The following is a 16,759-nucleotide window of genomic DNA, read 5'->3' on the forward strand; positions in this document are numbered from 1 at the left end:
TATTGTCATATTTTAACATAAACATCAACATTATATCATTAGAAAGCTTCTTTATTCAGCTTGATATGCTTATATATGTGACCCTGGACCACAAACCAATCATAAGGGTCGGTTTTTTGAAAATTTAAATTTAGATTTTTGGCATAAAAGAAAAATAGATAATTTTGACCCATGCAATGTATTGTTGGCTATTGCCACAAATGTACCCATGTGACTTATGACTGGTTTTGTGCTCCAGGGTCACATATGTCATGTTTTAACATTATTATTGCATGATACGAGAAATGAAAATGAGAAATGTTTATTTTTTTATATGTATTTTTATTTTTTTTCAGTTTTCAGTATGGAAGTGTTTTGTATGGTTTTATTTTTATTTAACAATGCTTACCCTGATGATAATGTGAAGTCACACTGAATTTTTAAATTCTATTTATAAGTTTGAATTGGTTTAATCAATCTCACAACACTAAAGGAAAGTGTATTGTGTGTGTTTTTGGGCTGTAGCGGTTGTCTAACGGGTCATTGGAGTCGGGGGACGAGGCCAGTCAGGTGGTGGAGCTGCAGGAACTTTTGGAGAAGCAGAACTACGAGCTGGCTCAGATGAAGGAGCGCATGTCCTCGCTGTCCTCACGCGTGTCCGAGGTGGAGCAGGAGCTGGAGACGGCCCGCAAAGACCTCATCAAGAGCGAAGACGTGAACAACAGGTTCCAGAGAGATATTAAAGAGGTGCAGTATAGGGGTGTATGTGAATTAGGCTGTGTGCAAAACCTCATCCAACATGTTTGAAGCTGTGTAACATCCTTTCTACTCAAAGACTCCATCTTGATGTCACATTTATAATTAGTGACAGTCGGCCAGACTCTGGGAAATGTCTGTTGAATTGGAGATGCAGTTATTGATGGAGAGAGGATGTGGCAGCCCAAGGCAGTGTGTGTTTGTGTGTCTCCATGTCCGAATGTGTGCATTTGCCTGTGTTGATATTTGTCCTCAAGCCTGTGTGTAACTATAGTGCAGGATTTTTGATTGACAGCAGACTATTACACCTGCAGGCTCCTTAGGTCCGTGTCCACTAACCAACAATCTACCAATATGTGTGTCTGTGTGTGTGTGCGTTATACAGGCTATGTGTCAGAAAGAAGACATGGAGGAGCGGATCGTGACTCTTGAGAAGCGCTATCTTAGTGCCCAGAGAGAGTCCACGTCGCTACATGACATCACAGACAAGCTTGAAAATGAACTGGCCAATAAGGAGGCGTTCCTCAGACAGGTCAGGTTTTTGACCACTTGTTTTCCAATTTCCTTCTCCATTTTACTTTTGTATTACTTCAAATTGCGTTGATAGGCCGCAGTTACTTACCTTCTATATTCCTACACCGTGTGAACGCACAGATGTTTTGAACTTGATAACTGCAAACAGTCATTCATAATTGAATATTCTGTTCCGCTGATGTTATGGTCAAAATGTCCTGTCAAATGATTTACCAGGATTTCTTGAGTGCTGAAAAGATCCATATTCTGAGCATATTACAGTGACGGAAGGCCATGACAAAGTTGACATTGACTATTAAAAATAATAAATCAGACACAAAATTTAATTCTGTCAGTATTTACTAATTTTGTACTAAATTTGTATGAATTAATTTATAGTAGATCCTTTTCCATTTCAATTTTTTATGACATTATTTATATACAATTCTAGTATTTGTGTTTTAAATGAGCTTTTTATTGTAGGTATATATATTGAATATTTTGTTTAGTTTTGAGAAATGTTAGTACTTTATCTTATTTTATTTAGTTACCATTTTTTCATCTAATGTTTATATTTCATTTTCAGCTTTATTTCAATTTAAAAAAAATAGTTTAGTTGTAGTTAGCATTAACACAATTGTTCCATATAAGATAAGTGAATTGAACTGGCAATGCCAAGCTTCAAGAACACGCAAAACAATAGGCAGTTATGTAATTTTGTTTGTTTGGGAACACTTAAAAGGGCCAAGTTGATCCACTTGTTGCTGTGGATGCTGGACAGTCCTATGATGTCTGCTATATGACTGATCAGACACTGTGTGTGTGCGTGCGTGTGTTGTGTTGTTTTTTCCCCCACAGATGGAAGAGAAGAACAGGCAGTTACAGGAGCGGCTAGAGTTGGCAGAACAGAAGCTCCAGCAGACCATGAGGAAAGCTGAAACACTGCCTGAAGTCGAGGCTGAGCTAGCACAGAGGATAGCAGCTCTCACCAAGGTACTAAATACCACACACACAATAGCTCTGCATTTAATGCAAACCAGTGTTGTAGAAGGATTTAACTAAATAATAATTTGATTTGAAATTATGAATACATAAAGTGCAGAAACATCTGGGAACACTTATGAATGACGACTCTTACATGAATTTGTGAATTGTTAAGTTATTCATTGAAGTGGACCATCATAATGAACAATTGACATAAATTAAACAGGCAAACAATTCTACTTTAGAGAGCGAGCGAGATATCAAACTCTGACACATATTGGGCTCAACTGCTCAGACTCAGGGCATCAAGGGCCATTTTTGAGGTGGTTTCTCCTACAGACCACTGCACATTAAGAGGCTCTAAAAGTTCTTGTTTTGGTTGGTGCAAAGCTATATATTGCACTTAGGGTACATTTATTATGTGCATAGATCAGCATAAAAACTTCAATATCATCAGTAGCAGCAGAAATATTTTGTGTGGTGTACTGATCACAACGATTTAAAAGGCCATGTGGTTTATATATAAAAAATTTTTTTTTTGCCTGGCATGTTACCACATGTACAACAATCACTAATTTCGTAAGCAAAAAAACAACGACTATGTACGTAACCAAAAAAATATTCTTTAGAAATTTGTTATATTTATATTATTAACTTTATAAAAATTATTTTTTTAATTCTTTATAAAAGTGTTCATTTATATAATTATCTTGATTTAAAAAAAACATCAACATTTTTCATTATTTTTTTTAAATATAAATTGTTATATTAGTAATATATTAGTATTTAAAACTTTTAACATTATTATTATTTTAATTATTTATTTATCAAACATTCAAAATGATGTATGATTTATTGGAATCAGACAAAAAAATTACTGAGCTACATCTGTTTGAAATCGATATATGATCAAAGTCATTAAGAACTGTCCATTTTGTTTTCATGGTGACTTTAAAGGAAAAAGTAAGCAGGTACAAGACAGATATTAAATAGTTGTTAATTATTTAAACCTGATAACAGATTGCTGTGGTAGCATTTACTGATAGAAATGATTGATACGGTTCTCATTATTATTGTTGTATGATATTTCTTTGTATTTTGTGGTTTGGTAGTCTGATATGGAAGCTAAACTCCAGGACATGAACTGCAGCCTTAGGAAGGTGGGGCTGAAAGCCGATCGCTCTCTTTCTCACTTCGCTCAGTCTGGTTGCGGGTCTGTTCACTGCTGGTGTATTTCAGCTGCATGCGACGCTCAGCTGGGATTTTCTTCGCTTTAATGGGTTGCTGACGTACTTGGTTCTTTCTGTTCACCCACGAGAGAACAGATGCTTAAGGATATAAACACTCCTTCTCTTTACCTGTCAGCTCAACCATATCTGTGGAGTTTGGTGAGATGGCACCTTATAAACCAAACACACACTCTCATTTATCTAGATTAGGATTCGAGCCAACATCACAGGGTTCTTCATGGGTTCTTTCTCTGCTGGTTTGGGCTAATTTGTGAATTTACATTTTCTCACCTGACAAAATACATTGTGTGTGTTTGTTGTACAGGCGGAGGAGAGACACGGCAGTATCGAGGAGCGTATGAGACATTTAGAGGGACAGCTGGAGGAGAAGAACCAGGAACTGCTCAGGGTCAACATCACTTTAATTGCATACTTCCTTGCTATGTACTATTTTTACAGTATGCTTACTTTCTGTTTATATGGAATATTCAAATTGCTACACACGTTTGCCAAAATAGGCAGTATAAAACAGCATTCTGCGTGTCCCGCAATGCAAAACAGTATCCCACAATTCAATGCACTCTTGCTTGACCTTCCATTTCCAGTATGAGAATCAACTATGATTCTTGTCTCCTCCTAACGGATTGTTTTATTGAACTGCCAAAATACAAAATATACTTTTTTACTTACTATATTCCTGGGCAACATTTGCAAAATGAAAAAATGAGAGCAAGCGCAGGAAAATTGCACCATTTGTCAAAAGCAGGTGAATAATACAGAGCTGGTTTATCACTATTGTCTCATAAATGGTCAAAAGGTGAAATTACTTGAAAAATATTATTTTACAAATATTTTTCTTTTCTGAATTGTGTTGTGAATTCAAAACTTTCACTTACTGTATCAATAAACAGTTAAGCAGCGTTTCTTCAAATTATCCCTCGATTCAAATTTTGCATAAAGATTGTTTTTATAACTGATGGCTTTCTAAAAAAGATATTTGGAAGGTGATGTTGGGGGATAATCGCCATGAATATCATTGCTTGGGTCTCTGAGGGTTAAATATACAATGTAGTGAGGTCATCTGACATTTCTAACATACTATACTTTTGTATGCAGTATTTATTGTAGTATAGTATTTAATTTCGAACCAGAAACTTTGTCTTTATTGAATGAACACCAAGTCTTTCCACATATATAAACACTAAAAAAGAGAAATGTAAATATAAAATATTTGATTTGTGTGAATATAATTTTGGTGTATTGTGTTTCCTCAGGCTCGACAGAGAGAGAAGATGAACGAGGAACACAACAAGCGTCTGTCAGACACTGTGGACAGACTCTTGACCGAGTCCAACGAACGATTACAGCTCCACCTGAAAGAGAGGATGGCCGCTCTTGAGGACAAGGTGGGAGATGATCCAACCGTCAGTGCCAATGACTTCAAGTGTCGTTCACGTTAATCACTCATACCGTTTCCATTGCTTCTCTTTTAGAATGTGCTAATACAAGACTCTGATAACTACAGGAAGCAGTTAGAAGATTCCATTCAAGAAAAGGTCATTGGTTTTTATTTTCTGAAAAGTAGCTTGGTGAAACAAATTTTAACGCAATACCTGCTATCCATTCTGAGTAAAATGAAACTTTAATGTGCTTTGCGGTTGTAGTCTCATCTCTCAGAGGAGATAGAGAAACTGAGATCTGAGCTGGATCAGTACCGGTTGAGGGCCGGATCCCTTACAGAGCCCACGCTGTCACGGTGAGGCAGAAACCATGAAAAACTCAGAACTATCCTTTTACAATAAACAATAGCTCTGTTCCAAAACCCAACCAACTCAACAGAAGTTTTAGGCATCATAGGTGTGCGCTCGACATGAAGGCTGTTCCTCAACAGTTGGCAGCAACAGCGTATGCATCCTTTCTGGAGAAGGCAATGTAAGGATGTATTGCTAAGGTAAAAAAAACAAAAATGGAGCGAAATGCTGATTATAAATACATAAAATATTATAAAACTATGGATAAAAAATAGAAATGTAATGATTTTTTTTTTTATGCACTTAGAGTGCAACAGTTGGGTTTAGGAAGTAAAAATCCTGTTTATTGATTTAAAAAACAGACCTACTGTGAGCTACGAGCTTGTTAATCAATGGCATGCTTTTGTTGAAGCCATTGTTTCTTATTTTACTTATTTGTCATTTGCAGTGCTTTGTGTAATTAAGCATGTTCTCTCCTTAAAGCCATTAAGTAAGTCTTGTACCTTTGTATTTCTCTGATTTTTAAGTTTGTTATGTTCACCTCATAGCTATGGTTGGTTTGGTTAACGGCTTATAACTATAAAACAAAATGTGAAAATAAATGTAAAAAAAATTGGTCCAGAGCCAAGGGCACTGATAAAGTGGCCTGGCACCATTGCATTGTATTGGACTATCAGGCTATTAGCTTAGAATCAACATCAAATTCTATTGGAATCAAGAGTCAAGTTTCTTGTTTACTTCCCATGAGGATTTATGTGGCAAGTGGAGTTGCTGCCAGAGTCACTTTTTAAATTCCAATAGTGGTTACGAGCTTGTGCTTGATGTAGACAGCAAAGCAGCTCTCTAGGTTTTGGAACAGAGGTAATGTTACCATCTTTATGCAGTGATATAAATTAAATTACTTATGGCAGTTTTGTACTTTGATTTCCCCTTGCATATTGTTATTTCTTTGCAAATGACATTTTAACATTGAAAATGTATTTAATGTGTCTAGATTCTAGATGTCTTGATGATGGATTATGATTTGGTTCCAGGTCCCATCTGGATGCTTCCGGAGACCTACGTTTCTCTCTGGGTTCTCTTGCCGAGACGCAGTCGGACCATTATCGCTCCACCAAGGTGATCCGCAGACCCAGGAGAGGGCGCATGGGGTTACGTATGGACGAACAGAAGGTAGGAACTCTTTACCCATTGTTTCTTGAACTTTGTTCTGAACATTACTTATTCCTGCTTCTCTTTAATCTTTCTGCAGGCTAAGTCTCTGGGAGAGCACGAATGGCGCTCTCAGCAACTTGGCGTTCTCGGTGGCCACCCGTTTGAGAGCGACACGGAGATGTCGGATATTGATGACGATGACCGAGAGACCCTTTTCAGCTCAATGGATCTACTGTCTCCTGGAGGACATTCAGATGCTCAGACTCTGGCAATGATGCTGCAAGAACAACTGGATGCCATCAATAAAGAGATCCGGTCAGTACATTCATTGTGACCACAGCACCTTTTTGTAGGCTTGAGCTTAAATTGTGTTGTCTTAATTGTCTACCCAGAGATTGAGAAGATGCATTACTTTCAAATTGTCTGTTATGTAATACATCTGTATAGCAATGAAAGAACATTATATTTCTTAAAAATATCACCTCAAAGGTCACCAAGGAAAAATGTGCGAGGAGAACAAGAGACAGACCCTTGCTGCACACCTTTAGAATGGTTAGGTTGGACAGTTGTTTATTTACTGGTTTCGATCCTGATTTCAATCCTGTCCTAAAGAACGTTAATTATATCTCAAATGCAGATTTTAGGTCTTGTAATACTAGCAGAGAAATGCAGCCCAGGTTGGATAACAAAAGTAAGTAATTTGTTACACTGGCGAATGTAGTTATGGGACCTGAAATATGTTTGTGGTTCTTGTGATGCAGTTATCATTAAATCAAGATAAACTTTTACAACACCCCCCCCCCCCCCCTCTAAAACATTATTTAAATGTTATCTAAAAATATCTATAGTCATATGATTTTGTGCAGTTGTAGATTTCTGTGATTTGTTTGGTTTCAGATAGTGATTCCATCCACACCGAGGATATCAAACATGTTTGACATTTTAATTTGATTTAAGAACACTCTTTTTTTTAATGTTGTGTATCCCCTAGCAGTGAGGTACACGTTATCTGCATGATCCGAATTATTTGAAAATTTGCATCATTCATTTTGTGTGCGATGCAGTTTTCTTTAGCCATTTACAAAGTCGGCAAGTGCATAAGGGCTAGAGTTTTAAATTATGCTCAGATTTTAAAAGTTGTGTAGTTTATTTTAGACTTTAGTCTTTTTAAAAATCAAATTTTTCTTTCTACATTTTTACTGGTACTTACAGAATATTGTTTCACTTTTTACTCATTCATTTCACTAACTTATTCACCTGTAAATAAATAATTTTTTTTATTATTTTAATACATTTTAATAAATATTTATTTATTTTATTATATTATCATATATAATATGATTTTTGTTTATTCTAAGTGTTAATTTGCTATTTATTATATATCTTTCTTTAAAGTGACATGGAAATTGATTCTTGGGACTGGGACAAGTTTCTTCACTATTATCCCAGTAGCTTTTTTGCAAACATACTGTAGGGGATTAAATTTGTCACCTTAGAAGTGTAGATTTATCATTCAAGTTTCCCTCCATAACCTACATATAACCTTCTACTCCCTAGATATAATCTCAATTAAATGTTTTTTTGAAAATTTTAACTGTCAAAGGTACATAAAACCTGCAAATTTCTACAGACTCAGAATCCGGATCCTGCTACACGCAAGTCCTGGAATGAATAAGAAAAAATAAAAGGTGCTGCAGAAAGCAGAGTTGTGACTTCAGGCAGTGTATATGCTGATTTGAATATGTCAGGATTTATTTTGTAGGCTGTCCAGTAGTTATTGAACAAGAGAGGTTGAGTGAAAGGTAAAGGCTGTTTCTGCGGTTCCTGATTTCCATAATGTCTGGGAGTAGCCTGTACTTTATGTCTCCTCAATGTCTCACCACTATCACCTGTCTGGCTTGATAAGTCATCACTGTGTCCTCTCTGTTGATCTCCCTCACATATTACTGACCCTAAGGACTGACTGGATGTGCCCTTGCACCTAAGGTTGTCAAAAGCAAATGTATGACACCAACTAAAGTACTAACAAACAAACTAACACAGGCCTGGGGATTTCATTGAGATCTCATTTTGTCCAATTCAGTGGAAATCTCTGAATAATATTTGAAGAAGCCCGAACAGACAGCAAGTCCTTCTTTAGCCTTTAAAAAAACAAAAACGTGTTACATTAACTTTATTTGATTACCAGTGTACAAATACAGCTCACAGTACTATTAAACTGTGCCTATAATGTGTGCTGGTTGTTTTGATTACCACAGGAAGAAAGATGGTCTCCCTGCACACTGTTTTATTTCTCCCTTCCCAGTAGTGGTTCGCTTTTGATAAAGCACCAGCTTTGTCTTTGTGCTTTTGTGCTAAAAGACACAAAAGTGTTGAATGCCTTACAACCAACTGTAAACATTAAATGCATGACAAATGGTCAATGTTTAATTGTTTGCAGCTCAGTCGATGGCTGCTTTACAAGATATTCAATAATCTGAGCCCATGAAAAACATCCACTACAAGAGCTGTCAAATGTTAGATCAGTAAACTGCAGTTTGTGATCCTTGAGTGTTGTCCTCGAGCGTCTACTGAAACCCACATCAGTCTTCAGCCAGTAAAGAACCAGCCTTTTATTATTTCTCTGTTTTTTGGAGCTTGTTATTGCATTTATTTTGTCATTTTTCTATGTTCGAAGTTTATATATTTTCAGTTGGCACTATCCACTGTATTAAGATTAGATGTTTTATCTACAGTGTTTCTAGTCTTCTAGCCCAAAATGTTTACATTTGCTAGTAGATTGTCATCAAATAATTCTTAATTTACTGTGGGCTAAACTGTTTTTCTCCTACCAGCAGCCATATCACCCTGTAGCCCAAGACTGGTTTCCCACTGAAGCTAAGCTGGTCAGTACCTAGATGGGAGACCAACTGGGAAAACCATGTAGCTGCTGGTAGAGGTGTTAGTGAGGCCAGCAGTGGGCGCTCACTCTGTGGTCTGTGTGGGTCCTAATGGGCCTTTCACACCGAACGCGGAATGCGCTGCGCTTGCCGCGGGGTTCAGCGCAGCCCTTCAGATGCGCTTCACTGGCCAGCGCAAAGTAGGCGGAGTTTTCAAAACTTTTTGCGGGAGTTCGTTCTATATGTCTATTTCTATTCATTCAATCAGCAGCAAATATGTATCTGTCCCGTGCTAAAAAGCGAGCGATTAAGCGATAGCAATAACCCTTCTAGTAAGAAGAAGAAGAAGAGAGAGAGCAGCAAGGAAGAAGAGGTATATATATATATATACACACACACAGTGTGAAAACAAGGCATATAAATAAGACATATATCAATTTATCATTATTATGTATATGCCTTGTTTGCACATTGTTTGTGTGTGTAGGCCTATATATGTGTGTATTATATTATAATAATATTATTGTACTGACACGCACAGTACAAGATGTTCATCCATTTTGATTTCCGTGCTCGTTTCTTTCGATGTACCGTTTCTATTGGCCGCGCCGGTAATCGTCACAGAGCGCAGCGGCAAAAGTTAAAACATTTTGAACTTTGACCGCGGCATGCGCGCAAGCTCGTCAAGGGTGCGCTCCGCTGCGCGTGCGCTTTGGTCGGCGCAGCAACAAACCGTCCTTGCGCGGCGCAAGCCATTGAAATGAATGGATTTCTTAGCGCAGCGGCGCCGTTGCCGCGTTCGGTGTGAAAGGCCCATAACACCCCAGTATAGTGATGGGGACAATATACTGTCAATAAGCACCGTCCTTCGCATGAGACGTTAAACCGAGGTCCAGACTCTCTGTGGTCGTTAAAAATACCAGGATGTCCTTCGATAAAGAGTAGGGGTGTAAACCCGGCATCCTTGCCAAATTTGCCCATTGGCCCCTATCCATCATGGCCTCCTAATAATCCCCATATAATGATTGGCTTAATCACTGTCTCCTCTCCACCAATCAGCTGGTGTGGTGAGCGTTCTGGCGCAATATGGCTGCCGTCACATCATCCAGGTGGATGCTGCACATTGGTGGTGGCTGAGGAGATTCCCCCCTTCTATATGTAAAGCGCTTTGGGTGTCTAGAAAAGCGCTATATAAATGTAATAAATTATTATTATTATTGTTTCTCCAGTCTGATCCAAGAAGAGAAGGAGTCAACAGAACTGAGGGCAGAGGAAATAGAGAACCGCGTGGCCAGCGTGAGCCTGGAGGGGCTGAACCTGGCGCGGTTGCACCATCCCGGAACCTCCATCACTGCCTCGGCCACCGCATCCTCCCTCGCCTCCTCCTCACCTCCCAGCGGACACTCCACCCCCAAACTCACCCCGCGCAGCCCGGCACGCGACATGGAGCGCATGGGGGTCATGACACTGGTATACAAGCTCATCTGTATCTCTGTCCTACATGGTTATATAATCAGGATTTACAGTACATTTTCTTTGATATTTTTTAGATATCAGCAGTGCTGACTGTGGATGAAAAAAAATGGTCATTGGAAATGGGAATATTTATTTATTTTTGTTGGAAAGTAATACAAAATTATATGACCTTTAAGAATATTTGTTTATTTACGCACATTACTTTAAAATCTTTGCAACAGTTTTTCATGCAAATTGTAGTGCTGGTTAATTCACAAAATGAATCAAATCCTGTATTACAGCTTTTCTAGTATTTTCTTTGCAGTTTCTTCATTAACAGGCAGCAAACGTAATATTTTTTGTTTTGTATTTTGCAGCCTAGTGACTTGCGGAAGCACAGGAGAAAGGTATTACTTCAAAATCCCTTCACACAAGAGCTCTGTATTTGCCATGATTATTTTCATAGGCACTATAGAGGACACCAGGGTTGGGCAAAAATTTGAATGTAAAAATGTATTACATTTCAAATTCATGAGTTGGAGCTGAATTGTACTGGGTATAGTTTAAAAGGGTGTTGATTTGGAATTAATGAATATACCAAAATATAATGAGGTTTATTCGTGCCTCACTGACAAATAAACAAACAAAAACATTCTGAACCATTTTGCTTCTCAAGCACATTTATATTGTTTTAAGAATGTTTAGATATTTGTGCTGGTTAATAAAACAATACTACTGAGAACTATGGCAGTAAATAAGAATTAATACATATTTATAAACATATGTAATCAATTATATATAATTTAAATTACTTTCAGTGTATGGATGGCATCTAAGTTTTCTGGAATACTCTATATGTTGTATGGAAATATCTTTATGGGTGTTTAAGAATGAAAAAATACATATAAGACGCATCCTGTTTTCAACCCAAAAACTCGCCTTCATGTCATTCCAATCCTGTATGACTTACTTTCTTCTGTGGAACGAAATATAAGATATTTTAAAGAACATTGTGAGCCAAACAACATTAGAGCCCAATGACTTTGATTGAATTTTATTTCATTTCATGTCTCAAAATATCTTCATTTATATTCCACAGAAAAAAAGTCATAGTTTTGGAACGACATGAGAGTGAGTAAATGACAAAATTTTCATTTTTGGGTGAATTTAAAAAGGCATTCATAATTCTGTTTGGAATGGTATTGGAAAACACCAGAGTTTTTCTCTCCGTACAGATCGCAGCAGTGGACGAGGACGGCCGAGAGGACAAAGCAACCATCAAATGCGAGACCTCGCCGCCTCCCACACCTCGCCAAGTCCGCATGACCCACACGCTACCTGCTTCTTCGCACAATGACGCACGGTGAGAAGGCAAAAAGACGCCTGACAGCAGCTAGTCACATGCTGTGTACAAACTTAACTCCCACCGTTGATCTGTCTGTCTGTCTCCAGGCTGACGGCTACATTAGAGACGGAGGCCAGTGCTCTGAGCAGTGTAGCCAGCAGCCAGGACTCCCTTCACAAACAGCCGAAAAAGAAAGGCATCAAGTCCTCCATCGGACGACTATTTGGGAAGAAAGAAAAGGCCAGAATGGGGCAGCTGGGGAAAGACATTATGGGACCAGGACAAGGTACGGACATAGACACAGCTCAGTGGAACCTCCGTAGAGACATATAAACTATTAATGGTTTAAATTGGAGTTAAGCTCTATGAGATGATGTTGATATCACAGACATTTTGAAAACTGATTTAAATACTGATCTACAGTTGAATGTAAATATAATTATCACACTAACATTATCAGAGGATGGGTTAATGGGTCTCCTCCATCAGTAGGAAATGTATCCGATCCTGAGCTTATGGGTCAGGATATTGCAGTCGGAAAGCTGGGAACACAGGCAGAGAAAGATCGCAGGCTTAAAAAGAAGTAAGTATCTTATAAATCACTCTCTGACAAATTCAACTTATACAACCTTTTATGAAGGTAATTAACTCCTGGGCGCCAATCTTGTAAAACGAATTAAATATAACCGACACACCACAACAACCTTCCTCACAAACACTGCCATGTTTTTCTTCACACACCTTCCTGTAAAAAACAATATTTGCTCATGGCCCATCTGGATGCACTGTAGTGCCTTAGGCCAGAAACATGTTTTACGCAAGTAAGCAAGCGCATTGCAAACGTGCGGTCCTGTGTGTTTTTGTGTCACTTTGGCAATAGCAGGCCTCAGTGTTCATGACAGATTAATGCGATACAGTGACTGTTATTTAAGTAGTTAGCTATAAGCATTCTGACAGTATAACGTAACTAAGGTAACGTAAATAAACCATTGATCCAGTATGATAGTAGATGTCCTGAAAGAACAAACAACCACTCAATAAGACGCTAGGCTATGACGACGCTTGGAGCATGAGTGTTTCTAATATTTTTTTCCTGACATTTCAAGCATTGCCATAAAGTTAATATATTGAAAATAAGCATTTCCATTGCATTTTGATACACTAAATATCAAATCCTGAATGGAAAGTAAATGGAAATTGGCTATTTACATATTTGACTAGAGTATGTTTCGGGCCTTAATTTATCTCTTTTAAAAAAATAAACAAAAAAAAACATTTAACAAAGATTTTATGGTCAGTATAGTTTACAGTGATAATACAGCCTATTGTCTATATGCCACATGTTTTAATACTAAAATATTGTAATTGTCTTGAATTTGTATGATTGTCATTTGTAGAATGTATGTTAACATGAGAATGTGCCTTTCATAGCAGGCTTGTGAGTTTGTTGCATACTTGGATGTGTTTACAGCATGTCATGTGATGCTTGCCAAATATCACGTTTCTTTGCCTTAATGCTAATGGTTGAATGTGACCGTTTTATGTAATTTGACTCGTGTCGGTCTCATCCATCTTGGCGCCGCGCGAGGACTACTCTTCACCGTTTCCATTGCACTGTCACACTTTTTGCATGCTGTATGACAAAAAACAAAAACAAAAAAACTTTTAAAGACAAGTAGATCTGTTCAATTGTGACTGATAAGTCAATATTAAAGTGCAAAATAGCACAATTCCCAACAGTAATGCACGTGTCTGAGCTGAGGTGTTTTTCTAAACTACATACAGTATGCTTAATAACAAGCATTTAATTTTGTCTCCCATCGCTTTCTCTATTTTTCTTTTCTCTCTCTCTCTCTCTCTCTCTTTCTCCTCATCTGACTCTGTATCAGCGGGTAAGTTTAGTTTGTGTTGCCGAGACTTGCTGCATTTTCCACTGTCGACGCTCTGTCCGTGTCTGTCGTCATGCTCCTAAAGTGTGTGTCTATCTTCAGGGGGGTCCGACGCATTTCCTTTCTGTCCATCTAGAGACCCCTGCCTCTGCCTTTCTTTTTCATTTGACTGTAAATGTGATTCTCCCCCTCTGCAGTTCTATAGAGGATGCATCTCTGCCTGGAGAGAGAATGTGTGCCTTTATAACAACCCTTTTTCGATCTGCCATGCCGAGGCCTTTCTCCTCTCGTGTATGTGTGCGTGCGCGTGTCCGTGCGTGCGCGTGTGTGTGTGTGCATTGTGTGCCGTATTCAATAACCAGGTCTCGTCTCTGGTTATGGACTGTCAACTCATTGACTACTTCCCTGCTCTCTTTTTCTTTTCATTTTGTTTTCTCTCATAACTGTTTCTCTCCCTCCCCAGCGACAGTATGTTCAGAGGAAGTCACTCATACGCATTACATTGGACCTGAACATATGCAGTCCAACACGTAAAGATGAGGAGAGATACATCACAACCACCACCACCACGAAGGCCTTATTGCCTTTTCAGCACAGACATGAACACTCACGGCCACTGGATAGTCTGCCACCGACATGGTGCCGGTGCTCAGTCTGGTTCTGTGCTGTGTTTACATCACAAAAAAGTGGTTCTGGAAAAGTAGGCCCGTTAAACCTGCCAGTTTGAATTAGAAACCCCTTGTCTTGCATACTTGACATGAAATAAAAATCCATCCAATCTATTTTCTAAATGCATGTTATGAAAAATTCATCCACACATTAAAAATAAAAAAATCAAATATAATAACAAACTTCCAGTCAAAAGACCAGACTTCTCTCCGGTGACATACACCAGATTTTACGTTTAGTCCGCTTAAACTCTGCCCACAATTGACTGCAAGCTCACATTAAGATCTGCCTCCATATAATCAACAACCGGTGGATTGACAGAAGTCCCTGTCCTTTTCTTTTTCAATAATTGTGACCTGTGCTGGCAAAATGAGTCAGAATGCACACAGGCTAACTTTGAGCAACAGGCAAAACAAGTGAAAAGATAAGTTCATTAAGCACTTGTCTAGCAATCCCAGTGCTCCAAATAGCTGTTAAAAGTGTCTTTATTTGAATGTTTTCTGAGAGTACCTTTCCTTTGTCCATGAAAAACGACTTGTCAATGACTGCCGCTTCCCCTCAGCACAAGTTTGGTATCGTTTTAAAGTGCAGCATTCCAACTTTGTGAATATTCATAGCGAATTCATGATGGCATGAGTCTGTACCTATGAAATGTTCAGACCCATGGTGGTGTAAACAAATGTTCTTACTCGCACTGACAGACACATACGAAGCGTGCCACCAAAGACACCTCAGACAGCGCGTGATCCTGGAATACATTTTATTTAAAGGGGGGTGAAATGCTGTTTCATGCATACTGAGCTTTTTACACCGTTAAAGACTTGGATTCCCATCCTAAACTTAGACAAAGTTTCAAAAACTAATGTTGGACGTTTGATGGAGTATTTCTGTGTCAAAAATACTCCTTCCGGTTTCTCACAAGTTTCGGCGAGTTTTTTTCGAGTATGGGTCTACTTGACGTTAATAAGAGCGGAAGGTCCTTGTATGGGCCGTACGGGCTCTTCTCCCGGTAGGGTGCGCGCACGCGTGACTAGAGCACGCTGTAAACAGTCTCTCAGATGCAGATCCAGTCGTCCGTGAACACTTATGTCGCGCCGCGCTTCTCTTTATTCCTATGGGTGACGTCGAGCGACTTCAATGCTTCAGCACAGCATTCCGGGAAGGCAGCGCTACATTTGAACCGATTTGAACGCAGAAATGACGGGAAGCTTCACAACATCGTTTCAGTTCCGTCTCAAAATGGATTTACACGCCACTGCTGTCAGGACTTTACCAAATCATACCAAAGAAGTGTGTTTTTGACGGAGCGGTCCCAGCGATAAAGGTCCTGCTTTGGAAGCAGCCGGTGAGTTAACTTAAACTGCTTTAAATGTCTGTGCTGTCGGCTACGGACGCATGAGTAAACATCAGTAAACGACACGATCGCGTGCTTCGTCATTCAAATGCGCTAACGGTTACTCCATTGTTGTTCTGTATAACGTTACAGTATTCTGACGTGCAAAACCGTTTTGCTTGCTACTTCTAAGGTCTAGTCGCATACAGTCCATAAACCGAATCATGTCCTCATAAACTGCGAGTAAACACACAGAAATGTGGAGAGGCCATTAAATACAGTAACTTACATACCACAGAGACGGACGTCCTGATGTTGCAGTTTCTCCTGTTCAATTTATTTCTCCCTCAGATTTGATTGTGGATCATTATCTGTATTAGCTGAGATAGATGGGTTTCTCCACGCTTGAGGACGTCACCGCTTTGTGCACATTCGTCATTCTTTAGCTCCGCCCACACGATACGCCTCCAGGCGCTCGGTTTTTTCCGGAAAGACTCGGTACAGCCCATATTTCTTTTATAAATATGATAAAACGAAAGACTTTTCGGAGATATGAAGGATGCAATACTACTCTATAGGTACTCAAGATTGACATGAGATTGACTGAAACTGAGTGTTTCACCCCCCCTTTAAAAATATTTTTCTTGGCGAGTATTCGTGCAAACATTGTTATATTTTAAGTGTACATTTAGTTAACTGTTGGGGAAAAATATCTGATGTGTAACATCAGTCCGTGCGGACTGATGTTACACATTTAGATCCGTGCGGTACAATAGGTTTTTGAAAATTTGCTCATTTTGACTCATTTTGCCTGCATGGATG

At 38.8% G+C, this 16,759-nt stretch overlaps 1 protein-coding gene across 14 annotated transcripts in view; it reads left to right on the top strand.

Moving 5' to 3' along the window:
* The window catches only part of ppfia2 (PTPRF interacting protein alpha 2), a 225,527-nt gene that overhangs the window by 185,842 nt on the left and 22,926 nt on the right, over positions 1–16,759 (top strand). For 7 of the 14 annotated variants that reach the window (XR_010899561.1, XR_010899562.1, XM_067427562.1 and 4 more), the window contains 15 exons: positions 505–726; positions 1,121–1,267; positions 2,107–2,241; positions 3,787–3,870; positions 4,736–4,867; positions 4,955–5,017; positions 5,126–5,217; positions 6,247–6,385; positions 6,465–6,682; positions 10,476–10,716; positions 11,079–11,108; positions 11,937–12,064; positions 12,154–12,332; positions 12,536–12,629; positions 13,924–13,938. Coding sequence is in view for 12 of the 14 variants with exons in the window: in XM_067427562.1 (XP_067283663.1) it covers positions 505–726; positions 1,121–1,267; positions 2,107–2,241; positions 3,787–3,870; positions 4,736–4,867; positions 4,955–5,017; positions 5,126–5,217; positions 6,247–6,385; positions 6,465–6,682; positions 10,476–10,716; positions 11,079–11,108; positions 11,937–12,064; positions 12,154–12,332; positions 12,536–12,629; positions 13,924–13,938 (1,919 nt within the window). In the remaining 2 variants the exon portion in view is untranslated. The remainder of the gene's footprint in view (positions 1–504; positions 727–1,120; positions 1,268–2,106; positions 2,242–3,786; positions 3,871–4,735; positions 4,868–4,954; positions 5,018–5,125; positions 5,218–6,246; positions 6,386–6,464; positions 6,683–10,475; positions 10,717–11,078; positions 11,109–11,936; positions 12,065–12,153; positions 12,333–12,535; positions 12,630–13,923; positions 13,939–16,759) is intronic. The other 7 variants (XM_067427560.1, XM_067427566.1, XM_067427564.1 and 4 more) reach the window with 5 other exon arrangements.

This window comes from Pseudorasbora parva, chromosome 20 (genome assembly GCF_024679245.1).
Source record: "Pseudorasbora parva isolate DD20220531a chromosome 20, ASM2467924v1, whole genome shotgun sequence".
Classification (NCBI taxonomy): domain Eukaryota; kingdom Metazoa; phylum Chordata; class Actinopteri; order Cypriniformes; family Gobionidae; genus Pseudorasbora; species Pseudorasbora parva.